Raw genomic sequence first — 27,512 nt, forward strand, 5'->3', positions numbered from 1 at the left:
CTAGAGCAAGGGTTATAAAGGAAAGAATAAACAAATGGGATCTCATCAAAATAAAAAGCTTCTACATGGCTAAGGAAAACAGTATCAAAATAAAAAGAGAAGCAACAGCTTGGGAAAACATATTTGCCAATGATACCTCAGACAAAGGTTTAATCTCCAAAATATACAAAGAACTCACAAGACTCCACTCAAAGACGACAAGCAACCCAGTTAAAAAATGGGCAAAGGACTTGAACAAACACTTCACCAAGGAGGACATACAGAGGATCCAGAGACACATGAAAAGATGCTTGATATCGCTAGCTATCAGAGAGATGCAAATTAAAACCACAATGAGATACCGCTTAACACCAGTCAGAATGGCTATCATAAACAAACAAACAAACAACAAGTGCTGGAGAGGTTGTGGGGAAAAGGGGACTCTAGTTCACTGTTGGTGGGACTGCAGACTGGTACAACCACTATGGAAAACAGTATGGAATTTTCTAAGAAAACTAAAAATGAACGTGCCTTTGACCCAGCAATTCCACTGAAGTACCAATCCAAAAGAACCTATGCACCCCAATGTTCACAGCAGCACAATTTACGATAGCCAAGAGTTGGAAGCAACCTAGATGCCCATCAGTAAATGACTGGATCAAAAAGCTATGGTACATTTACACAATGGAATTCTATGCTGCAGAAAGGAAGAAGAAGCTCCTACCTTTTGCAACATCATGGATGGAACTGGAAACCATTATGCTGAGCGAAATAAGCCAGGCGGTAAAAGACAAATACCAAATGATCTCACCTTTAACAGGAATCTAAACAACAAAACAAATAAGCAAGCAAAATGTGACCAAAGACACTGAAATACAGAACGGGCTGACAGGGTCCAGGGGGAGAGGGGTGAGAATCACAGGGGAAAGGGGGAAGGACTCACATGAACAAGTATAAAGGATACATGGACAATAACTAAGATGGGGGGCAGAAATGGGAGGGATGTGGGGAGCACTGGAGGGGCAGGGCTGGGAATATAAGACAGAAAACTGTACTTGAACAAGAATTAAATTAAAAAAAATACAAACTATAGTCCCTACAGAGTATCCTAACCTGAAATTAAATGGAAGCAAATCCTAGCTTTCTTTAAAAATTAAAACTGAAGTAAATAATTTTATAATATCTATAGGATTTGGTACATTGTTAGTACTCAATAAACATGTAATATGTAAGAAAATGCAAGATAAAAGAATTAATTTACTACCTTTTGAAGGAATAATAAGTACTTTTTTTATTTTTCAGGAGGTGCCACAGTGGAAAATGCATTGCATCTACTGATTATGTATATTAACTTATCAAGTGAGAAGGTTGAACTGTCAATCAAAGGACCAGTTACAAATAAAGTTATAATATTTCACTCAGAACAGACACCAGGAGACAAAATTACAAGCATTTGACTCCAGTCCTGTCCCCTCTCCTATAAGAGCTGAGATGGGAAGGAGAAACCATAATGGAATTATAGAAAATGCTACATACTCCCACAATATTTAACCAAGATTTAATTAAATGTCAAATTAATACCAGAAGATTTGGACTAGAAGGTGCATAGTTCAGTGGGGGACTTCACTTTCAAAAGGCAAAAAAACATGCCTCTATTTCATGGCATGGTTTACCCTATGATACGCAATGAGGAAACAGGTCATAAGAAAAAGACAGAGCAAACTGATACTCATTATCTAGAAAAGAAGCTCAAATGGGTAAAGTGACTTGCCAAAGGCTACATAGCAAGGAAGCATTACCAGGTTATGAAATTGGATCTTCAGATTCCAAAGCCCATGTGCATGCCACAGAAACAGTCTTGCCTCATTTCCAAATAATTTCTCAACTTGCCCATCTCATGCTACTATTCTGCCCACATACATGTCCACCTATGGCAGTATTTTTCTTTCTAGTTTTTTCAGAAGAAGAATAATTTATTCTATTTTTTTTTCATTTATAGTTGACATACATTATTATATCAGCTTCAGGTATACACCCCAGTGACTATACATTACATACCTTACTAAGTGATCATCCCAATAAATAGTGCACCCTTCTGACAGCACACCTAGTTAACAGAATATTGTCGACTATATATAATCCCTATCCAGTACTTTGCATTCCCATAACAGTTCTGTAACTACCAATTTGTACTTCTTAATTCCTTCACCTTTTTCACCTAAATTCGGAACCTCCCTCCTATCTGGCAATCATCAAAGTGTTCTCTGTATCTATAAGTCTGTTTCTGTACTACTTATTTTGTTTTTTAGATTCAATTGTTAAATTAATATGTATTTATTGCCATTTTGTTGTTCATATTTTTAAACTTTTTTTTCTTCTTAAAGAAGTCCCTTAAAATTTCATATAATACTGGTTTGGTGGTGATGCATTCCTTTGCCTTTTTCTTGTTAGGGACGCTCTTTAGCTGTCCTTTGATTCTAAATGATAGCTTTCCTGGGTAGAGTGATCTAGGTTGTAGGTCCCTGCTCTTCACCACTTTGAATATTCCCTACCAATCCCTTCTGGCCTGCAAAGTTTCTGTTCAGAAATCAGTGACAAGTCTTACAGGAGGTCCCATGTAGGTAAACTGCTTTTCTCTTAATGTATTTAAGATTCTCTCCTTGTCTTTAACTTTTTGCATTTTAATTATGATGTGCCTGGGTGTTGGCCTCTCTGGGTTTATCTTGTTTGTGTCCATTTGCTTCATCAAGGTAGGTAAGTCTTCCATCATTATTTTTTCAAATAGGTTTTCAAGTTCTTTCCTTCTCTCTTCTCCTTCCAGCACCCCAATGATGTGAATGTTAGTATACTTGAAGTTGTCCCAGTGGTTCCTCACATTATCCTCATTTTTTTTAGAGCTCTTACTTGTAAATTTTTTTAAATAATTTTTAAATTTAATTCTTGTTCAAATACAGCTTTCTGTCTTATATTCCCTACCCTGCCCGCCCCCCGCCCCATGCTCCCCACCTCCCTCCCATTTCCGCCCCTGACCCTTAGTTATTGCCCATGTGTCCTTTATACTTGTTCATTATCCTCATTTTTTAAATTCTTTTTTCCTTTTGCTATTTGGATTGGGTGGTTTTTGCTTCCTTATATTCCAAAATGCTAATTTGGTTCTCGGCTTCATCCACTCAACTGCTCATTCTCTGTAAATTATTCTTCATTTTAGTTAGTGTTTCCTTCATTTCTGACTCATCTTTTATTGTGCTGTTGAGATTCTCACTAAATTCATTGAGCAACCTCATAACCTTTGTTTTGAACTCTGCATCTAGTGGACTGCTTGTCTCTATTTTGTTTAGGTCTTTCTGTGGAGTTTTGTTCTGTCCTTTCAATCTGGGACATGTTTCTTTGTCTCCTCATTTCGACAGCCTCCCTGAGGCTGTTGTTTCAATGTATTAGGCAGAACTGCTATATCTCCCTGTCTTGGTATTATGGCCTAATATAGCAAGTGTTCTATAGGGTACGGTGGCACAGTCTCCCCAATCGCCCAAGCTTGGCATGCAAGAGCCCCTGCATGTGGGCTGTATATACCCTCCTCTTGTAGCTGAGCCTTGATTGCTGTTGGCCAACTATGGGAGCAATGTACTGCCAGGCCTATCAGCTGCAAGGACTGGCTGCAACCACTGACCACCAATCTGCAACAACTGTGGAGGCTCAGTTGTGCAGAGGCCCACCCCACAGAGCAGAACTCACTTTGGCAGGGTTCTGGAGCTCACAGATTCTGCCCCTTGAGTGTGTTACTTGTAGAGGTGGTGGTGGTAATGCTTTGACATAGTGTGACGCTGTCCACTGGGACAGCTGGCTCTGGAGTCTCCTGAGAGTTACAGGCCAAGGTCAGCCACTGCCTGTGTTCTGCCCAGAGCCACCCGGAATAAGCTACAAAGTTACCTGCAGATGACTGCTCTTGTGCTGGGCTTGAAGATGCCCAGGTGAGGCTAAGCTGTGAACCAAGGCCAGCGCTGCTAGTGCCAGTCCTGGGGCAAAAGGGATGGGGCACACTGTGGCCAGATGCTGCCTGATTGAGAAATTTTAGGAAAATCTTAAGCATGAGCTGAGGCAGGCCACTCATATGGAAAAGCCACTGGAAATAGCTTGGATTGGACCCAAGGTTGGGAATCACCACTGTAGGATGAACAATGTGACCCAGGTTGATGGAGTCTCAGAAGTGGCACCCTCCTGCTGGCTCTGTTGGGGGTGGGTTTGATCAAAGAACAACGGCCTCTGCCAGCACTTCTACCTGGGAGAAGGGAGAAAACTATCCCCGCAGCTCTCACCCTGAAGCTAGACAATTCAGTTCCTCCCTGTTTGTTCTTGGTGCCTTTCCAGCTGCTGCCTCAGTGCTACAGCTCAGAGCGAGTGAGTCTAAGTGCCTGTGTGCGCCCTTTAATAGGAACTACCTGGGACTCCAGAGGCCCTCAGTCATGCTCAGCTACAGTCCCTGCTGGTTTTTAAGCAAAAAGTTATGGGGCTTCTCTTCCTGGCACTGGAACCCTGGGCTGGGGGGCCTGGTGTGGGGGCCTGGCCTCACTCTTCAGGAGGGTCCTCTAAAACCAAGATATCCCTTCCAACTTTTATCTGCCACACATGAGTGTGGGACCAGCCTGTTCTGTGTCTTCAGCCTTCCTACGGGTCCCAGCGTGGCTTCTTTACTTCCCTAATGGCAGAACTCCATTCAGCCAGATTTCAGGCAGTTCTGGATGATGGTTGTTCCATAGTTTAGTTATAATTTTGATGTGGTGGTGGGGGGAGGCAAGTACCGTGTTTACCTACGCTGTCATCTTGACCAGGAGTCTTGGATGAATACATTCTTATTCAACAGTGATATAGTCAAGTCTACAGTTTAATAAATAATGTAATGTGATTACTTATTATATTAACACTACCAGTTACTACAAAAAACCCAAACATTAAATAATTAAGTATTCAACTACTCTCACCTAAAAAGAAAAGTCAAGTAATATGACACAACTCTCAAAGCTAACCTTTTAATGAAGTACCTCCTGTTGTCTCCTTGCCATTTAAAAAATGTCTAAAACATAGAAAACACAAGGCCATCTTTCTAAAGCTTCTTCACACTATAACCTATGAAAGGCTTTGCTCTGGCTTTCCTGGCTAATGTTATGGAAATGAAGGGTGTTTTTTTTTTTTTAACTAATCAGCCAAGGCCTGATTAACTCCTACCACAAAAATGATTTCCAAAGCTTTCTGTGAACGAGCAAAAATAATCATTTATTTGTGAGGTTCAGAGTCTGCCAAGTTTTAAATAAAGTTCATACCACAAAAGAAGCAATAAAATTAGAAGTGTCTGTTCCCTTTAAAAGCTATTTTTTTAGGGGTGGTGAGAGTAGGAAGATTTCTAAGCATCTCGGTTGTCTCCATTTGGCCTGAAGCAAAAAATGTAATCCAACATATAACATAAAATGTAATTTACAGCTTCACCAAACCCCCAAAATAAAACCTTATAAGCCTATCCCACTTCTGAATTTGTTTTTCTATATTTGCAGGTTTCCTTAAAAATAGAACCATAATTTATCTGTGGTTCTGCTCCTTCTCGGGTCCTGCCTTCTTTCCAAACTCCATCCTGCTGTCTCCTGGCACTCTCTCCTTTGGTGATTTACTTCCCTGTCAACTGTACAAAGTCTTTCCTAATTTAGCATGACCCTCATCCTGTGATAAGGTTAAAGGTCACAGAGTCTTCAAAATGGTGTATGAATCCCTGTTTTATTGGAACCTACACACAATGATGCTTTATCTTTTTTCCTTCACTGTTTCCAATTCCTCTATATTTTGAAACTCCTTTGGAGAACGTGGTTTCCATAATGTTAGGCAAGTGCTAGTGCACTTCTGAAGCTATGGTAGAGATTTTCTCATTTCAGGATCCCCCTGGTTACCAGACCCCAAGATCCAAAGGGAAGAAATACTCCTCTGACCACCTGTCCATCATAACATCCATACAGGATACTCCACAGGAGTTGAGCTGCTTACTCCCATTTCATGTAACAAAAAAGAATTGCACAATTTTTCATACAAACATCTGCTCAAGAAGAAATTTTTTAAGTTCAAAATTCAGAAATCAAATCATAATCAATACACGGATGCTATGCACATAATAGGCATCTAAAAGGAAACGCATTCAAGCACCTAATTAATTCAGAGGTCATGGCTGGAAGACTCCCCTGGGCTTCTGTGAGCCCCTTGCACTTGGTTTTTTGTTTATGCACCTCTTTAAATAGTCAATCTTTAAAATGGAAAAAACGCAGGAAAAGAAATAGCACTTCTTCAAAATCTGTGTCCTTATATCTACAGACCTGCCTTTAGGGGCCACCTTCATCCACCACATCCCCGTCTCACCAACTTTGCCTGCCCTCCGACCAGTCTAAAGAGATCACCATTCCACATACCTGCTCCCCTCCCCCACAGTGCCTCCACAAACACCCGTTCCCACCCGGCACCCCAAAAGTGAACTCCAGACAGTTGCCGCCTTCGTCTTCCACTCCCCATTCCATGTTCTATAGCAACATCCCATAGCTAATGTCCCATCTTTCCTACCTGGGTTGACAAACGTCTTCCTTCTTTATCCCCAGGTTTCACATGCACAATGAGCACATTATTAACTGATGTTCCTTAGATTTTTTACATTTATTTCTTAAATGGCTTCCAATGAACAGCATCTTTTTCTAGGGCCCCATGTGTCATCCAGAGATGTCCTTTCATATTCAAAAGTACCTACTGTAACTATGGATATCCAGTTCATATTTATTGAATAAAGTATTTTAATATATTACTTATTTTGGATTTGACTTTTATTTAGTCATTTCTATTATGGAGTAGTTACCATCTACCTCCTCAGTAGTTCAGAGAACTATAATAGAGTATCTTTTCTAATTCCTTTCTAAGGCTTTGCTCCACACCACTCTAGAATGGTACTTCACACACAAAACCGCACTTAGTAAAGTCTGCTGGCATAAACATCAAAGCCATTATAAACTTCCTTATAAGCTTTATTTTTTCAAGGTTTTATTCATTTACTTTGACAGAGGGGAAGGGAGGGTGAAAGAGAGAGGAGATAAACATCAATGTGTGGTTGACTCTTATGCACCCTCTACTGGGGGACTGGCCCACAACCCAGGCATGTACCCTGACTGGGAATTGAACCAGCAACCCTTTGGTTCACAGGCCAGCACTCAGTCTACTGAGCCACACCATCTAGGGCCATTATAAGCTTTCGAACTGGAAATGGGAATGACCCCTAGTATTTCAGAAAACAAAGGAAAATTACATCACTCCAGTCACAGCTCTAAGTGCAGTATTAAATTTCACACTGCAAGTTGTATATTTCACTTATTACAAGGATGAAAAATGTTTGTGTTTTTTAATAAGACTACATTTTAGCACCCTGAGGCAAACAAGCACAAGTAACGAGTTGCTGAAGCAAAAGAACAGCTAGAAGCAGATGCATAATAACAGAGATCATTACATTTCTGTTCCTTAATTGTTCTGGCAGATACTGTAGAGAAGTGCAGCCCGACAAAAGTAATGAATAAATAAACAGCAATTCTAGACATCTGGTCCTGTGGGAGGAATAAATATCTGGAACTATCAGATAAATCTTCAAGTGAAAAACTTACTGTGGCTTCCTCCCTCACTAAGCCTCTTTTGTAACTGCTCAAGGGAGGCTAATCGATGCAGAGACCCAAATTGCCACCTGAAGGCCCATGGTTCAGGTCCCAGGGACAGGTGGGCCCCAGACAGACTGTTCTGTTAGAGGTCCAGCACACAACTGCCAGCCCACGGGACTGCCCCTCCTTGAAGGAGCCAGGACACTCCCCACCACAGTGCCGGGGATACCCTACCCTCTTCTGCCCCAGAATCTGTTTCTGTGGCTGATGAATGAGCTGTCCAAAAATATGAAAAATTTACATATTTCAAGTACATGTAAATTTCTTAAAAGAAGTTCCAGTGAAGTTTTAACTGGAGACACAACTGCCTGTCAGAGGGACTTTGCCTCCCTGTGTCTGTGCATCTCAGCATTTAGTCCTGTGTAGTTAGTTCATGGCTCCATTTTCAGGCAGTTCCAGGTCAGGGTACCTCATCATTGTCCCAAGTGTTGTCTGCAGACCTTAGCCATCAACAATCTCTGAAACTCTAAAATGCTATTCATGGGATAAGGTCAACTTTTAATCACATATGTAGAATTAAAAAATTCTATAAAGAGAAAAAAGGAACCGGTATCAAGTATATTTGTCCAGTCTAAAATCTTTCTGGCCACTTCAACTACCAAAAGACTTGTTAACCCAAACACAGAATTATCTAAGTCATAGAAGCACACTCTGGCTCTTTTGAGTGAATTAAAAACAAGGATTAAAGCTTTGTCACAATGACAGCAGGTTCTCAAATAACATCACTCATTCAATGCTGTTCTGTTAGAACAATGATGAGGAAACCAAGTGGTTCCCAGCAGGGCTGCTGTCTGTGTGGAGCTGGCGTGCTCTCCCCACGTCTGCACGGGTTTCTCCGTGTCCTCCGTTTCCCACCACATCCCAAAGATGTGCACAGTAGATTAACTGACATGTCTGCACTGTCTCAGTGCAAGTGAGTGTGTGTGTGCCGGGGGGCAGTATGCATGGCCCTGCAGTGGAAGGACATCATCATGTCAAGGGTGAATCTCTCCTGGGGAGGTAAACTTCTGGAACACCCATGACCCAGAACTAGAGTAATTAGATTAGAAAATCACTATCTCACTTGTTTTTATTCATCTTTCTTAAATGGATGTATAGCTCACATTGATTTCAGTGTTCAATATTAGAATCGTTTGGGGGTCTTAATTTAAAAGTTTGAAGATGTTTTTGTGACTAGGAATATGCCACAGGAGCATAATGCTTGTTTCTATCAATTAGCCTAGAGTGAAACTGGTTTCATTATGCATTGTTTCTCTTAAGAGTTGTAGGTCCTGAGAACCTATCAACAATGTTAAATGAAGACTGACTGCATTTGGGTATTCACAGCTGGCTTCCACAGTGGGAAAGAATTTCAGAAAAAGAAAACTATGCAGACTCAGCAACTGATTGAAGTACAATATTAAGAACTTCAGATTTCTGGCCAAAGATGGAGGTGTTGGTAGACACACTGCGCCTCCTCACACAACCAAAAGAAGGACAACAAAAAATTTAAAAACAAAAAACAACCAGAACTGACAGAAAATTGAGCTGTATGGAAGTCCAACAACCAAGGAGTTAAAGAAGTAACATTCATCTAGGCAGGAGGGGTGGAGACAGGCAGCCAGGGTGGAGAGGACTGGTGGCAAGGCAGCAGCTGGTGGACCCAGCGAGGCAGTGGATTGTGGACTGGGCAGTCCCACATTTGCTTGCAGATAAACCGGGAAGAACAAATGGGGAGCGAGACAGACCGCACAACCCAGGGTTGCAGCGCAGGGAAATACAAGCCTCAGAACTTCTGATTGGAAACACCTGTCGGGGTTGAGGCGACACTGGGAGAAACTCCCAGCCTCACAGGAGAGTTTGTTGGAGAGACATACAGGGTCCTAGAACAAACACAAACTCACCCACATGGAAATCAGTACCAGAAGGGCCCAATTTACTTGGGGGAAGTGGAGGATGTGACAGAAATACAGCAGAGAGCGAACAAGTGCCATTGTTCCCTCTCGGACCCCTCCCAGACGAACAGCATCACAAAGAAGCAACACGGGCCACCCTGCCCGGAAGGAATACCTAAAGCCCTGCCCCTTACTACATAACAGGCACACCAAGACAGAAAAAAAAAAAAGAATGGCCCAAATGAAAGAACATATCAAAACTCCAGAAATAATACAACTAAGTGATGAAGAAATAGTCAGCCTATCAGATGCACAGTTGAAAACACTGGTAATCAGGATGCTCACAGAATTGGTTGAATATGGTCACAAATTAGATGAAAAAATGAAGGCTATGTATGCTAAGTGAAATAAAGAAAAATGTACAGGGAACCAACAGTGATGGGAAGGAGACCAGGACTCAAATCAATGGCGTGGACCAAAAGGAAGAAAGAAACCTTCAACCAGAACGGAATGAAGAAACAAGAATTTTTAAAAAATGAAAAGCTTAAGAACCTCTAGGACATCTTTAAACATTCCAACGTCAGAGTCATAGGGGTACCAGAAAGAGAAAAGGAAAAGCAAGAAATTGAAAACTTATTTGAAAAAATAATGAAGAAGAACTTCCCCATCTGGTGAAGAAAACAGACTTCTAGGAAGTCCAGGAAGCTCAGAGAGTCCCAAACAAGTTGGACCCAAGGAGAAACACACCAAGACACATCATAATTAAGTTCCCCAATATTAAGATAAGAGGAGAATCTTAAAAGTAGCAAGAGAAAAAAAGAGTTACCTACCAAGGAGTTCCCACAAGACTATCACCTGACTTCTCAAAAGAAACCTTGCAGGCAAGAAGGGGCTGGAAAGAAGTATTCCAAGTCATGAAAGGCAAGGACCTACATCCAAGATTACTCTATGTAGCAAAGCTTTCATTTAGAATGGAAGTGCAGGTAAAGTACTTCCCAGATAAAGTCAAGTTAAAGTAGTTCATCATCACCAAGCCCGTATTATATGAAATGTTAAGTGGACTCATCTAATAAAAAGAAGATAAAAAAATATAAATAGTAAAATGACAACAAACTCACAATTATTAAGAACTAAACCTAAAACAAAAACAAAACCAAAGTAAGCAAACAACTAGAACAGGAAGAGAATCACAGAAATGGAGATCACATGGAGGGATAGCAACAGGGGGAGTGGGAAGGGGAGAGAGGGGGAAAAGGTACAGAAAAAAAGTAGCGTAAATGTAGATAGGAGATAAACAGGAGGAGGTTAAGACTAATATAGGAAATGTAGAAGCCAAAGAACTTATATTGTATGGGAACTTTAGTTCATGGACATGAACTAAAAGGAGGGAATGCTGGTGGGAGGTAGGGTACAGGGTGGAGGGGAATAAAGGGGGTAAAATGGGAAACTGTAATAGTATCATCAATAAAATATATTTACAATTTTTTAAATACATAAAAAATTTTAAAAAAGAACTTCGCAAAGGTGGACTCAGATGGCAGGGACACTGTGCAGGGGTCTGGAGGCTCAGTCTGTGGCATTTCCCTCAAATACACAGTGTGCGAGATGCCTCCTGAAGCAATGGTTGCTAGGGTCTGGTTTTAAATTGGTGCCCAGTTAGCTGTTAGGAGTGCTTCTTAGGAGTGCTATTGCTTCTCAAAGCCCAGGTTGGACTGCAGATCCCCACACAGATGAAGAAAGACTACTGCAGTGTCCTGACACAGACTCAAAAACATGATAGCAAAGCTGGGAAGCTGAGGAATTCAAAGGCAGAGAATTCTTCCCCATGTTGATTCTGGCCAACAATCCACCCAGAATTATTCAAGACCGTGACCAGAATTCTGCTTCTTCCACCATGAAATGAAAAGTGAGGGCTGCTCAAATATACCTGAATAACAGGCTCATCAGGAAGTTAACTTTTTTATCAATAAAATGCATCTATTTTGACAAAAAAAGAAAGAAAACTGTGCTATCTTATCATTAAAGGGAGGCTTCCTTACTATTTTATTCCATATTCCATTTATTATCACAGAAATCAAATGCTGGAGAACAAGAGTTTTTTTAATGAGACTGCTTAATTATGTGTCTTTAAATGTAAAATCAGCATTGCCACCTAGTGGTCATCTGAGTCACCTACAAAACACGTTGCACAAAGTGCTAATCATAAATGTCAAGGATAATAAAAATTAACTACATGCACACAAACTAAATAAGCTCAGAATAAAGTGCAAGAAAAGTTAACTATTTCTGATCAATGAAGCTCTTCTCTACCCTTCAGAAGATGAGAAAATGCATCAGTGACAATTCGGTTACTGATTTTGTGCTTGGCATTATTCTGGGTGTCCTGTGGGACGTGGAGAGGGGCAGAGGGGTTTGGCCTCCCTCTGACTCTGAGGGCAGGACAGATGGCCTACAGGACCAAGGACAGGCAGAACACCCGTGCCAGGCACCAAACGAGCACTGAGGTTACCAGAAAAATATGGAGAGTTCTTCAAAATAATAGCAATAAGACTATGAAGCCACAGACTACAACCTTGAGCATGGATGAACCTGGAGGCCTTTATGCTGAAAGAAGTCAATCAGCAAAAGACAAACACTATATGTTCCACTTATCAGAGGTCCCTAGAAAAGTCAGATCCACACAGACAGAAAGAATGGTGGGGTCTGGGCTGAAGGGCAGGGACAGTGTTTCAGTTCGTCAGGTGAAAAAGCTCTGGAAATGGGTTACACAACATAAAGGTGCTTTACTGCAAAACTACACTTAAAAACACATATGATGCACCCTGGCTGGTGTAGCTCAGTGGACTAAGCGTGAGCTGCAAACCAAAAGGTTGCTGGTTCAATTCCCAGTCAGGACACGTGCCTGGGGTGTAGGCCAGGTGTCCAGTGAGGGACACACAAGAGGCAACCACACATTGATGCTTCTCTCCCTCCCTTTCTTCCCTTCCCCACTCTCTAAAAATAAATAAATAAAACATTTAAAACAAAAATGACTATGATGGCAAATTTTATGTTGTATGTTCTTTACTGCAATTAAAAATAACAACAGTGACAGTGGCAGGGGTCCACATGAAGTCCAGGCATGTGGACAGGCTAAGGCCCTCTCAGAGTCCTCTCTGGGGAACAGAACAGTGCTGACAGGTGTGCGCTTGGCTCAGGTTTCCTGAAGGCCCATGAGGCACCTTCTCTCTGTGTCCAGAGAGGGCTGCTCTCACTCTGCCCAGCTCCTAGATGCGGGTCTCCACAGGGTCCCCCGGGGGGAGCAGCACCTCCCACTGTTCGGGCATTACCTGTGAATGAACAAACCCACCATCTGCTGCTCATGCCTTTCTCCTGAACCTTAACTACCCAGCTCTCAGCCACTGGAACCTCCATCTCAGACTTCAACTACAGAAACCTCAGTTGTTGCGGACACCCGATCTGCACAGTGCACTACAGCCCAGAACTCCTGGGCTCAAGTGATCCTCCTGCCTCACCTTCCCGAGTAGCTGGGACTGCAGGCGTGCGCCACAGCGCCTGGCACTCGGGAGGCTGAGGCAGGAGGATCGCTTGAGCCCAGGAGTTCTGGGCTGTAGTACACTATGACGGACTTAGTGCTAAGCCAGTTGGTAGAGCATGAGACTCTTAATCTCAGGGTGGTGGGTTCAAGCCCCAGGGCAGGAACTAATTAGCGTCTGCCATGACGAAGTAACCACTTGAGCTAAAGCCAACCTGTGCCCATGAGATAGCAGCAGATGCCTGAGAAAGAGAGCAAGGCTCCTGCTTACTAAAGAGGGTACAGATGTACAGCGGTCACAAGAGAGGATGACCTTGGAAGAAATCCCTTATTCTCTGAAACCCAACACACCCTATGACCTTCCCAAAAAGCACTTGGTGTCATCTGCCCTTACCTGAGCTGATGTGCGTACTCCACCCACGTTGGTGAGTTGACCACACTCAGTCATCCACCTGCACCCCACAAACCTGCGAATTCGTCAGCCTCAGATGGTGGCCCCACCCCACCCCCCTTCACATGGACCCAATCTCCCCCAATTCTGGCCCAATGTCACCCCTGCCACCAGCACCTTGGCCAGCTGCACCTCTCACCTGTGGATGAGAGGTGCTTCCGAAACTGCCTGTAGCAAAGTGGGGTCTGCATCCACTTTGGGCAACATCGCCCTGGATGAATCCAAGGGCCTTAGAATTAGGCTGCCCCACTCTTGACTCTCAATGCTGCCACCAGAGTCAGGGTTTTAAAATGAACATCTGAGCAGGTCAACATGCTAACCACTCTCCCTACCAGCAATTCTCCACCGGGAACACTGTCAGTACAGAGACTAGGGGTCGCTCCTATACCCACTGCCGGGGGCAGGGATGCTAAGTGTCTTGGACACCAAAGAAACCCCCTCAGAGGACCAGTAACACCCCTGAGAATGGTCTGGGTCCTCACGGGACACACAGCTCCCTGCGGTCTGGGCCTCCCACTCTGTACCCACCTCAGCACGGCAGTCCAGCCCACACACACATGCTGCTCCTGCTTCCCACCTGGCTGCCTTTATTTCCCTGGCTGTCCACCTAAAAAGCCCTCCCTGACCCCCACCTCCTCCCAACATACCTAGTACCTAATTTTTCATTTAATATTTTTTCTTATATTGTGGAAGTTCACTTAATATGAGCACTATCCTCCTAATAAAATGTAGGTGTTCAACAGAGGATTCTTGGCTGTAAGGAAAATTTTGTAATTCATATCTCTAGAGTTTACAACTGTTGGTAACGCCTCACTGCCCCTCCCCCAACAGCCCCTGGTAAATCCGTAAGTCTTTGACTCTGTGAACTTGACTGTTTCAGACCCTGCAGACAAGCAGAACCACACAATGCTTGTCCATGTCTGCACTCCCTCTCTGTGTTAAAGGTGCCCATTTGTGGGCCTGTTTCCTCTCCACGACTGTGAGTTGTTCCAGAGCAAGCACCACAGCTTGTTGACCCTTGGACGCCCAGTATTTTGCCCAGTAGTTCTGTCAACACTAAATGAGTGAATGAGAGGCTCACAGATAAATTCTTCCACAGACTAGATGAGTCCCTGACATGTAAACAAAATCCTGACTTTAGCAGAGATGTAAATTTGTCTCAGGCTCCACTCCTACTTTCCTTCTTCTGGTGAGTAGAACCCCTTAGGTTTGGCTGGATCGAAGGCCGCCCAACAAGACGTGACCTTTTCCAGCTGAGGTGTGCCCACATGATTATGTCCTGGACAATCACACGTCAGGGCAAATGCTCATTGTAACTTGAAGGTCACATCCTCATCAGGGAGCTGCTTGCCCTCCACACACTGGAACGCAGACCCAACAGTGGGGAACCAGCCCAGCCGGCAGTGAAGTAAGGAGGCGGAGGGCCCTGGGCCAGAGCTGCCTGTTGCTGGCTGCCCACAGCTGCACTGTTGGGGATGGAACACAAATCTCCATCTTCCTTATAAGTCATTGTTACAGTGTCTGTGTGAAAGCAGGGAAATGAATTTTCTCATCTTTTCAGTACTGTCTCTCACGATTCACTTAATCATAAGATCATATCTTCCTAGCACAAACTCATCTCTGGCTGCTCAGTTTCGGGTAACTGTCACAGCCCAACAGGGCGACATTCTTTCAAGTTTGCTGGGGTCCAGAGGAGGGATTACCTGGGCTACTGGCTGCCATGCTCCCCACAGCAGCCTCCTCTGTCCACTCCACAGAGCAAGGGGAAGGAGCGCAGCCAGTCAAGGGGGCGGTATGTCTGCCTTGCTGATGAAGTCTCAACAGGTTTACAGAAGAAAATCTCCAAAGCTGGGTTTCCAGACAAAGAATTTCAAACTTACCAAGCTGCTCTTAGCTCTAATTAAAAAAAAAGCAGGTACTTCTTTCTTCCCCTTAGAAGGTGCCATGTTGCAGGCGGGGACCCAAGAACCCATCCTTGCAAGGATGTGGGAAGGCTATGTAAATTTTCGCATGTAAATCACTTCAAGATAAAGCACAATAAACCTTAGTCTCAGTGCTACCTTCGCCTTCACTGTCACTGTGGTGGATAATTTTCCAACCCTCTATTTCCCAGCCCCCACCAACAGAAGGACAGCAATCCATCAAGCACATACGTCTCCTGTCAGAGTTCTTGTGGAGACGACCATGGGATGGCATTTACCTACAGGCAGGCACTGTGTCTCGAAGGCCACAGCACTGTAGAACAGCAGGCGTGGAGGAGTTGTTTTTGCTTGGCCAAAGAAGAAAGCAGCGGTATGACAGCATAAGAAGGTTTTGCTGCCCCAAAGCTCCAGCATTAAATTCAGTTCATGCCTATTTTAAACTGTATCAGAATGTACCTGTATGTGCCAATCGTTCCATGATCATTCTCAGAAACGCATTATAAATTAAATCAAAAATTCAATTAATAATATCCAATTAAAATGCAGATTAAGAGACCCTCAGAGGAAATTTCACACTGAGGTTAATGAAAATGTTATTTCAACACGAAAATTGCCTTAGAACTTGTTAGCAAAATTTTAAACATTAATTATCTCTGCTATTTTAAGCCCTACTTTTAAAAATTTATTTCTTCTTTGTATCATACTTCAAAACAAACCCACCATAGTCCTACACAATTACATAATTCTCTTAAATTAAAAACTAAATATATGTAATAATTTAGACTATGATGCTGTGAGCACTAGCAATTAACTAGCACATTTTAAATCATAAATAGTCAATACCAAATAAGCAAACAAGCCAGAAGAGTTATTCTCGTCTGAACAAAATTGATTCTCTGCAGACTAAGAGCTTTGGAAAATACACACATATCAATAAATAGAGCATTTGGCAGACACCCTGAGCCATTCCTACATACCTGTGTAAGATCTGCAGCTTGCTCTAAGATGCTTTTTCTTAACTCTTCTGCTCTCTTTGCATGAAAAGAATTACTTTGACTCTGGATGACAAACACAATTCCTTTTAAATCTAGAACCAAAAAAGAAAACACTTTTCAGGTGTTAATTTTTTTGACAACAACCAAAATAAACTTGAAGACAAGTTTTAAAAAGAAAACATGCTACAAGATAAGCCTTCAGGAAATAAACGCTTAGGGGAAAAATCAGTGTATATGTAATTCTAATGATAAAATCTGTCTTTTGAAATTGATCTACAAAACTTCTTTCCTAGAAACTAGCAAGTAAGTAAACTCAATGTCCTAGTCCAAGTCTATAGTAACAAGCTATGGATTTGCTCCTGCCTGTCAAAAAGAATGACAATAGACACAGTAAAGCATGAAAATGTCTAGAACACTAACCCCCTAAGACACAGAAAACCTTGTTTGCAAGTAGCCTTTTAACAACTCACACATAATCCTACATTGGGCTGTTACCTGCTATGGGTTGAATTATGTCCCCCAAACTTAGATGGAAGTCATAACCCCCAGGACCTCAGAATGTGACATTATTTGGAACTGGGTCTTGTCATCAAGTTAAAGTGAGGTCACTAGTGTGAGCCCTGATCCAATATACTTGGTGCTCTTACAGAAAGAGGAGCTGTGGACACAGACACAAAGAGGGAAGATGAGGAGAAGACACAGTAAGACTGCTGTCTAGCAGCCAAGGAAAGAGACCTTGGAAGACACTAACACTGCCAACACCTTGATTTTATACTTCCAGGCTCCAGAACATTGAGACAAAATTCTGTTGTTTGAGCCACGCAAGTTGTGGCACTTCACTGCTGCAGCCCCAGCAAACCAACACGCTACTCAAGACTGTTCTGGAGGCTCTTCAAGGGTGACATTCAACAGTGACCGCATATGTCCCGTGAGTTCACAAATAGATAGCTTAGGGATCCAGGCCCTACCTCACAGGCATCCAGCCAGAACTGAGCGTTCTCTCCAGGAAAACAGCCACAAACCCACAGAAGCTCATCTATGACAACACCGGCCACATGGGCAGAACTTGCTGGGCCTCTTAAGATTCCCTTCACCACCAGGTGGCTGGCTTTTCTACAGTGACCAGCAGGGACGAACCCCTGCTCCAATATGCCCACCTGACCCAGAGGACTATCAGAGGTGGCCCAGAGCAGAGATGGTTGCTCCGGCCCCACGTGGAGAAGCACAGGAGCTTCCCCATTAGGCCATTCAGTGACAGAATATGCTGTCATATCAGCACCCTGCCACCAGATGGGGCGAGGTGGAAGGGAGATGTCAAAAAACTGTAGCCTCCAGCCAGGATTACAGCAAATGGGTTGCGGGGACTACCCACAGCAAGAGCCCTTCCCTGTAACACCGGGACTCAGGGGCACCAATCTCATTTTTATTCCACTACATTTTATTGTTCTCATGTTCTGTTCCCTAATGCCATTCACTTTTTCACTCACTCAAACATTCATACAACGAATAGCTCCACAGTGAGCCATCCAGATCCTGAAAATAATCCCAAACATTTGGGGTAAAACGCAATAAAAATATGTGCCATGAAAGGAAATGCTGAACAACCTACTGAATATGACCTCTTGCTTTCCATTAGAGTGTATATACATGTGCAGATTCTACATATTTATCTCTACTTTAACTTGGCATCTGGATCTAAATCGGACACCCAGAAGGACTAACATGGTGTCTTCTATTTCAACTAAAAGGTAATAACCTCCGTCTACTACATCTGAAACATTAACACAAACCAACATGTGAAAAGAAGAGTTGTGTGGATTTACTTTTGTGAAGAATGAAGTAAAGGTTGAGAGAATAATTTTACAACATTTAATAAAGTCAAGAATGCATATTCCCAATGACCCAGAAATTCTACTGCTGTTAAGCGTCACTGAGAAATGCTCCTGCGTGGGTGAGGGGGTAGATAACAAGTGCACTCCCAGGAGCGTGTGCAGAAGGAAAACTGGAGGTGATTCAAATGCTCGCCAACAAGGTGAGCAAATCAAAATACTACTCAACGATGAAAATCACTGGTCCCACACATACCAACCCCCAGGGATGCTGGAGATGCACTGCATAGAGGGAATGCTGAAACAGTGAGCTGCAAAGCAACAGTTATGTACACCAGTGGTTTGCAAAAGCATACACATATATACATAAAGTACATATATGCTGTGTACATATGCAGATATTGTGCATATATCTGATGGGAGTGTAAGATTATTTGAGAATGATAAGCAGCAAATCTGGATGATGGTTCAATGGCTTCAGCTGTGTAGTAATTTGTAATGAACATGTAGGATATCATTACATTACGCTCGTGGCTTTTTGTATGTTTAAAATAATTCATAATGAAATTGTTAGGAGAGCAGATCCCTGTGTCGAAATCCTGCTCCCACCACGGTAACCAGATCCCACCACTTCTGCCAGATCAGCGGAACTCCCACTGTCTGCAGATCATCCAATGCAGAGCAGGGACTTTGGAAGAAGAAAAAAGCCAAACTTTCCCCTTTTCACCTATCTGGGGCACGTGCTGTTAGTTGTATGTATTTCTTCTGCTACTACGAATTATGCCCTTCTGTTCCATGGGCTTCAACCATGCGTGCTGTGTGCATCCATTTGGCAAACACTGCTGAGTCTCTACCACATGCCAGGATCTGGGACACAAAGGGGACCCAACAGTCCACAGACGTCAGCGCCTGAGTCCAAGTGCACAGTCGGTAGGACTGCAAGCTAGTGCAGCCACTACAGAAAACAGTATGAAGTTTCCTAAAAAAAAACAAACCTAAAAACAGAACTACCGTAAAACCCAGCAATTCTATGTCTTTCTTCTACCTGGAGAAAGCCAAACCCTAACTTGAAGAGATGTGCGCACACCTACGTTCACTGCAGCCGTTATCTACAGTAGCCAAGCTATGGAAGCAATCTAGGTGTCCATCCGTAGATGAGTGGACAAAGATGTGTTGCACACACATGCACACATACACACAATGGAATACTACTTGGCCATAAAAAGAAGGAAATTTTACCATCTGCTACAACATGGATGGACCACGGGGGTATTATGCTAAATGAAATAACTCGGTCAGAGAAAGACAAATACCATATGCTTTTGCTTTTATGTGGAATCATGCATCCAATTTCCACCATGATCAAGGGTCTCTATGGAATAAAAGAAGATGTCTTCCTTAGCGTTCCTCGTGCCTTGGGACAGATCCCAGATGCCGTGAAGGTGACTCTGACACCCGAGGAAGAGGCCTGTTTGAAGGAGAGTGCAGATACAAGGGGGGATCCAGAAAGAGCTACAGTTGTAGTCTTCTAATGTACCACCTCACCGGCCAGGCTACAACAGGATTTAGTTGGAAGATAAAATAAACTAAAGAACAAAACAAAAACAGACTTGTAGAAACAGAGACCAAAGGGCTGATTGGCAGCAGCAGGCAGGGGTGAGGAATGGGTAAAAAAGGTGAAGGGAATACAGTCAAAAATATTGTGATAGTTTGCAGTGGAACAGATAATGGCCAGAATTAGTGTGGGATTCCCACTGTAAGGTATATAAATGTTGAATCACTATATTGTATACCTGAAAGTAATATAACTAATATAATATTGTGTGCTATCTATACTTAAATTTTAAAAATAAAAATATTCTTAAAAAGAATGTAGGCCACCCTATCACAAAGGTGTAAGTGCAAGGCCAGAGCTGCATGGGGAACTGGGAGGACACAGAGGAGGGGGAGCCAGTGCAAGGAGAGCTTCTGGGAGGAGCTGTGTCCTGAGTTCCCTTTAAGCAGCAGCCATTTCTGCAGGCTCGGGCTCAGGGGGTGGCAGGGCGGCAGCAGCAGCAGCAGCAGCAGCAGCAGCAGAGGCGAGTGAGATTATCACTGAGGCCACAGCAGCCTTGTCTCTGCAGCGTCCCTGAGCGGGTGATGAGGGAGTGTCTGGGGTTTCTGAGCACAAGACGCAGGGAACAGTCAGTGATGAAGTTGAAGTGGGAGGATGGCTCAGCCAGATCAGTCGTGAAGGATTTAGAGGCCTCACTCAAAGGTTGGGACTCCAAATTAATAGCTTTCAAACTGGAGACAAGCTCAGGAGCCACCTGGGAGCCCAGACAGTGGGACCCAAACCTTCGCTGCTCCCACTGTCCTCCCCTCTCTTTTCTGGTGTCCTTAGGACACACACAGTGCCCTCATTTCTTCCTCTGTGAACTTAGGGTCCTGACACCTAGCGTGTGGGGCTAAGGAATAGGATGCCTACCAGGGAGTTACAGGCAGCAAGGCGAGAAAGGAAGAGTGCTCCCAGTTCTTAAAACCTGGTAATAATGATAGAAAATTGTCTCTGTACCATTCCACCCTAGCCCCTTCCAGAAGAGAACCAGGTCAGTACAGTTCAGTGGCAAAAACAGCTATGTGCTTAAATTCCTACTGCTCTTTACATCAGCACCAAGAAATATTTTCTGACACGTGTTCTAAAGCCTCCCTCGCTGAGCCACACCCTGGTGGTGTCTGGAGTGCACAGCAGTGTCTCTCTGCTGACACCTCCGGACCCAGTGACTCCCAGGCTCCCACTGACCAGTCACGGGAGCTAACAAGGCAACTCCACCACTTCCTCTCACTTTGGCTGCACGTCTCTAAACTCAGTGCAGTTTGCTTTCAGCAAACACTGTCACCACTCAAAACAGATTGCCATTGTTTCTCCTCCAGGAACCAGTGACAAATGGGTGGTACACTAAGTGCCTGAAAATAATGATAAGTGTGACAGGAAAATAAAGAACTAAAGCCAGTGGAGAGCTGCAGAGAGTACTGAGTACAGGCAACAGAAGCAGAGGTGGTTAGAACAGGTCCCTGCAGGAGAAATAATTCTTCTGTGAAGGTAAAAGAAATCAAGGGTCCTCTATTTCTGCAGGTGCTAAACACCTGTCATGTGCCAAACACTCTTCTAAGCACTGATCCTTGCTGGTCAGAAATTAACTGGACACACAAATTTCACAAGGCTGGTGTTTTTCTGCTGAGAAATCAATGTGGGTTCTTCAGATAGAAGCTGAGTAACAAGCAGGCTCATGACTTAAGGCTGAGGGATAAGTATGCACACATACTCACCCATGAAGAGCTACTCTGCACTTAATGTGTCACTTGGTGAGAATAATGTCACTGGCGAATCTGCGGATTAGGCGGTAAGCCAGAAGAAAAAAAGAGACTGCCCGTGTTGGAGGCTGCCACCCAGTCCTGAGTATAGTTCAGACCATGATCTGAGTGCCCTGGCTCCACTGCCTTGGGAGCCCCTGGTCCTGCAGACTCACTAAGACTCCAGCCAATAAATCTCCAGGGTACTTTGCAATGACCAAATACCTAGTTAAATATCACCACATTGGCCATTGGGATTTGCAAGAATGTAGATTTCTGGTCCAGGTAACTTCCCCTTGGTCCTTTTAAAGTCATTTCCCAATGATGGTCATCAGATCATTTAATAGCCATTTACTAAGAGGAGACCCATTCGCTCCCAACCAAGCAATGTCGCTCCTTAAGTACCGCTGCTCTCGGAGCTGGCAGAGCCCGGATCATGGCCCTGTGTTCCCCTGCGTGCCGGGACTCAGATGTGCATACGCAGCACAGGCCATCCTCCCCACGCCACCCGGCCTGCCACCCAGGTGCTCTCACCTGTCCTACCAACTTCTTAGAATCCAGGCCCAGGAAGGGAAGGTCTAGAAAGGAAGACACACCTTTTCTGTCCTGTCCCAGCCCACCTTCCAGGTCTCCAAGGCCTACCAGTGACAAAGTTCACACCTTTGGGGGAAAGATCCCCCCTACACACAGAGGTGTGGCCTTACCCTCCAGTTAACACCCTGGGGCATGATTTCCACAGAACATGCCAAAAAAATCCTCAGTCATGGCCACATCCCTGAAGACACAATATGCTCAGGGAGAAAGATGTGTGCATGTGGGCTGTGACGGAAGTGTGGTGTGTCTGCAAAGGAGCAAGCTATCCCTTCCACACCAGGAATCAGGAGAGGTCTGACAGGAGATGTGCCCATGAGCTGACCTGAAGGGCAAGTTGTGTCTGTGGGCCCACAGTGGGGGATCTGGCTCCTGGCAGAGAAGGCACGATCGTGTAAAGGCCACAGCATATCCTTTTCTCCCATTACATTACGTGTGGGCCCCTAGTCACAGAGACGATGTCTCATTCATTTCTGTCATCAGCAATGTATGGCACGGCAATCTGCCCTTACTGAAAACTCAGCAATATTTACACTATAAATAAAATCAGAAAGACAAATGCATTTCACCAAATGCATTTCACTAAATGCAAATAAATAAATGCATAACTTATGAAAATATTCTTAAGTTTAAAAAAAATTACATACCTATGTCATTTTTCCTTGACATACCATTTTTCTCCAAATTCTGTATTTAAGAAAAAGAGAGCAAAAGATAAATCTCATCACATAACAAAGCAATGCACTGAACAAATTCATATGATACCCATTAATATTTGGGGGGAAAGGAAATGAAGACAAGACCTTGGAAATGTTTCCTTACAAACACAGACCAATATTAAGAGGGAAAAGCATCAATGATGCCCTTCTGTATCATGGCAGTGGCCTCCTGTGGGGCTGTTTCTTTCACATGTGATTTTTTTCAAATTGATTTTGAGGGACAGAGGGAGAGACAGAGACAGAGACAGAGAGAGCGAGACTGATTCAGAAAAACAATGATTTGCCATTCCACTCATTTATACATTCATTGGTTGATTCTTGGATCTACCCTGACTGGGGACTGAACCCACAACCTTGGTGTATTAGGACAACACTCTTACCAACTGAGACCCAGCCAGGGTCTTACATGTGATCTTGGGCAATCACTTTGTTGAGCTGAGGCTCTTTCCTCCTGTTCAACATGGAGCTAAAACTTAACTGATTCAGGGTTCTGGGGGGTTAATTTTAAAACCTTATGATAACCTAAAAATAAAAACATTTTCAAAGTGAGAGACAACATCATTTTTTTAGATCAATAAGGATAGCTATTTAGGAAGCACTGACTAATCCAGGCAGAAACCCAAATACTGTTATGATTACAAGACAAAGACAGTGGGTATTTATGAAAAAGGGAAGGGGAACTATTATATCAACAGAAGGAAGGCATCGCTGTTGGTGCATATAATCCAACACAGCGATGTTAGTTCTAAACAAGGTTTTGTATTTTCAGTTCAGTAGTCATCATACTGCTTTCTTGTTATCTCTGCAAACAGTTGTTTGGAATACAATACTACCTTAGGCCCAACCCAAACGTAATTCTGCCCTGTTTCAACATTCCAAGGTTTGAGGCATATGGACCGATGGACATACAAGGCAGTTCCTCTGGGATGGCAGCTCTGGCTCCATTTCAAAGTGGCTCCATTTGTTTTGGGATTTTTTTTACACTTGTAAAAAACACTCTGAGCATTACAAACATCACCGATAGTATCAGTGCTAGCAGTGTGTTGCCCATGAAGATGAACCCTATTAATCATTATAGTCATCACCATTCGATGTGCTGTCAAGAACGATATGGTGCTCTCTCTGACCTGAGGAGCTACCCGGGGGCCCTGCACATTGTTGGCCTGTGGTTCGTGAGAATTCACGGGCACAGAAAGGGTATCTGACAGTTGCAGAGCTCCTGACAGAAATCTGGGTGTGGGCACAGAAACACCTGACTTTGATTCTGGGAAGATTGGGAAGGAGCTCTGAAAATTCTCTGACAAAGTGCCAAGTGTCAGCAGCTAAATCTGCCATTTCTATTGTCTTCTCCCGCAGACAAAGGAGGAATTTTCTCTCTAACTGTCCTTTTCTGCTTTCAACCACCATATGCTACAATTATGACAATCAGACAGTGGCAAATATCATTCCATTTTCTTCACTGACAGCAACAAGAAACTACCTACAGAACTGGGAGCAGCTTAAAAGGTAAGCTACACTGAGATGAATTCTCTTGGAATGCCAAAGGGACCATGGCACTAGACAGGGAGGAGGGCAAAACACAGGAGAATAGCTATCTTTAGTAGTCTTTTATGAAACTATCTTTATGTCAAGAACAGAAATAACATTGAGACTAATAGGATAACTCAAGAGTTAAAGATCTTAGTTTTAGCTGTAGTTGATAGGCTTAAGTGATTAATATAAATAGGAAGCTGTTATTCCAGGAAATGGAATTCACGACCTATGTGCCCAGGAGGTCAGAGCAATTTGACCTTTGTGCCCCAGGGGGTCGGCAAGCCACAGAGATGGTATCTGAGCCATCCATCCCAGGGATAGAACTGCCAGACACAGATAAAGACTTGCTGACCAGCAGGTAAAGAAGTCCTTCAAAAAATCACTGTGGGGCTGCAACTCCTATCTGATTAACCTTTTTCCAAACCCCTTACCTACCCATTCCTTGTCCATCTAAAAAGGTCAGCTTGAGATGAGATGCTAAGGCAGTTTTTGAGGCACACAGCCCACTGACTTCTCACATCACTGGCATCTGCATAAAGTGCTGTAGAGATTTAATCCTTGTCTCTACTGATTGGTTCTGGTAGTGACCGGCAGCGCAAATGCTGGCACTTCCAGTTTCAAGGTGAGAAGAATCCTACAATTACATATTTATATTATACCTCGGGATCAAGTGACATTCTACTCACCCATGATAAAAGGCACACTTTTTAGAAGAGCCGAGAGAGAGAGAGAAACGCTAGAATGCCGAACCCACTTCTGGAAATGTATGAACCAAAGCCAGGTATCGTCATGTGTTGGCATGTGTGGACTCGGTGTGCCTTCCTGACTCTAAATGCCAGTTGTGGCCTGGGGAACAGCTCACCCTGGGAGAAGGAGCACCGGCCTTGGATCCAGATCGGCCTCTTCGCTTCCAGCATTAACCTGCCGCCCCTTGGCCAAGGTGCCTTCTCCTTGGGAGGCCACAGCTTTGGCTGCCAGATAAGGCTCGTGGAAAGTTAGAAATTTTAGATCTAAAAATAGCACTGGAATGGATAAAGAAAATGTGGTATATACATATAAGAGAACACTTTATACTTAAAAAAAAAATCTGACACATGCTATAATATGGATGAACCTGGAGGACACTGTGGGTGAAGAAGGAGCCACACATTAAAACTGACGAGCCCAGGGGAGGCCTGCAGGGCGGCCTTACACACTCGGAGACTGAAAGTGACTACACAGGGTGGTTTAGGCATCAAAATTCCTAACTAAAAGTGGGTCGTGACAGGTAGTCACACCCTAGGCTGGTATCTTCCTTGACAAAGGTCAGTCTTTACTTCAACTGGCCCTGTCTATTGTATCTTTGCATCTACAGTAACATGCCTTTGGAGTGTTGAAGTGATTCCCTTTTCCAGGCCCCTTGGAGCACAGCCTCCCACCAGAGCACAAGATCAGGGATCCCCTCATTGTCGTTGTTGTTGCTCTTTACTGTCCTTTCCCTACCAGGTGTAAAAGAAGTATGCATCTATCATTTCGCTTTTTATCCCATCCCAAAGATTTCCCTGCTTTGCTTTCTCCTGCCTCCCTAATGCCTCCCTAACATCACCAATGGGTTTAATGTAAGCCCTGGCGTCTTGCCCTTTGATTCCGACATATAAAACAAGTGGTGAAACTGCCATTTTCCAGAGAATCTTCTCAGTCCATTGAGATTTTGCTTCCTGGCAACTGTCATCAGTTTGGCTCATAAAAATTCTTACAGGTGTGGATGTTCTTAAGTTGACAGCATTATTATGTTAAATAGTACAAAAAAAATCATGTAAATGGTGCCACTTTAAACGGAGCCAAAGCTGCCATCTCAGAGGAACTGCCTTGTGCTCAAACCCCAGAATGTCAAAACAGGGCAAAATAACCTTTGGACTAGTCTTAAAGCAACATTACATTCCCCCAAAAATGTTTGCAGAGATAACAAGAAATCAGATCTGACTATGAGACTGACAGCTACAGGACTAAAACTTAAAACCATTGTTTAAGATTAACATCACTGTGTTAGCTTCTCTGCACCAAGAGAAATGCCTGCCTTCTGTGGATGTAATTGTCCCCACTCCCTCCTCATCAACACCCTTCGTCTCTGTCTCCTAATCAGAATACCATTTGGGTTTATGCCTAAATCACTGCTTCCCCAACAGCTTATTCCTTTGGACGTCAAGCTTGTTACCTCTCACTTTGCTTTTTATTGTTAGGTTATCGTATCAATAAGCCAGTCACAAAGAGACAAACACTGTAGGATTTCAGAATAGTCAAGTCAGTACAGACTGGAGGCTGGAGGAGAGGAATGAGCGGTTATTGTTTACCTGGCGCAGAGGTCCAGTTCTGCGAGATGAAGAGTTCTAGAGTCTGCTTGCACAACCGCACCCACGTACGAAACAGTACGAACCATACACTCAAAAATGGTTGAGGTGGTAAGTTTTATGTCATGTGTATTTGACCACAATTTTTAAAAACTGGCATTAAAAATGACCCAATCTGACAGTCCCCTTTACTGATGAGGTAACAGAGGCTCAGAAAAGATAAAGGGTCCGGCCATAGTTCAACAGTCATTACAGCCACAGAGCCAGGACTGGCGTCCAGGTCTTTCAGATCCTTTCTGACGTTCCTTTATTATACTTTCCCCCCATGAACAACGCATGTCCAGCCTTCCTCCAGAGATATTCTTCAGAAAATGTGCATCATTAGATATGGACAGATTTTAAGAGTAAGCTAGAAATAATACCTACAACAACAGTCACCTTCATCAGCAGGTTGAAAGATAAACAATATCCCGAACTCAGTGTTTGCAGACTTACTTAGTACCCTGAACAAGCCAGCACCCCACTGGACTCACCACCCGAGGTCATTGTGAAAGCAAAGGAGAGCAACCAGAATTACAGCTCCTTCCCTCTGTCTTCAGGCACCGCAGCAACGACGAGCTGACACAACAGCTAGGAAATGATTAGCATTGCCAGTGGCTCAATTCGTAAACAGTAAAAATAAAATACCCAAGAAACAGTTGGATTA

The 27,512-nt window shown here is 43.5% G+C and overlaps 1 protein-coding gene across 3 annotated transcripts in view; it reads right to left on the bottom strand.

Moving 5' to 3' along the window:
- Nucleotides 1-27,512, bottom strand: part of B3GLCT (beta 3-glucosyltransferase) — a 133,263-nt gene that overhangs the window by 84,171 nt on the left and 21,580 nt on the right. For all 3 annotated transcript variants that reach the window (XM_037037140.1, XM_037037141.1, XM_037037138.1), the window contains exons 3-4: nucleotides 22,875-22,914; nucleotides 16,457-16,566 (exon numbers count right to left, since the gene is read on the bottom strand). In XM_037037140.1, the coding sequence (XP_036893035.1) occupies nucleotides 16,457-16,566; nucleotides 22,875-22,914 (150 nt within the window). The remainder of the gene's footprint in view (nucleotides 1-16,456; nucleotides 16,567-22,874; nucleotides 22,915-27,512) is intronic.

This window comes from Sturnira hondurensis, unplaced genomic scaffold, assembly GCF_014824575.4.
Source record: "Sturnira hondurensis isolate 20B ecotype Veracruz unplaced genomic scaffold, ASM1482457v3 Scaffold0022910, whole genome shotgun sequence".
NCBI classification, from domain to species: domain Eukaryota; kingdom Metazoa; phylum Chordata; class Mammalia; order Chiroptera; family Phyllostomidae; genus Sturnira; species Sturnira hondurensis.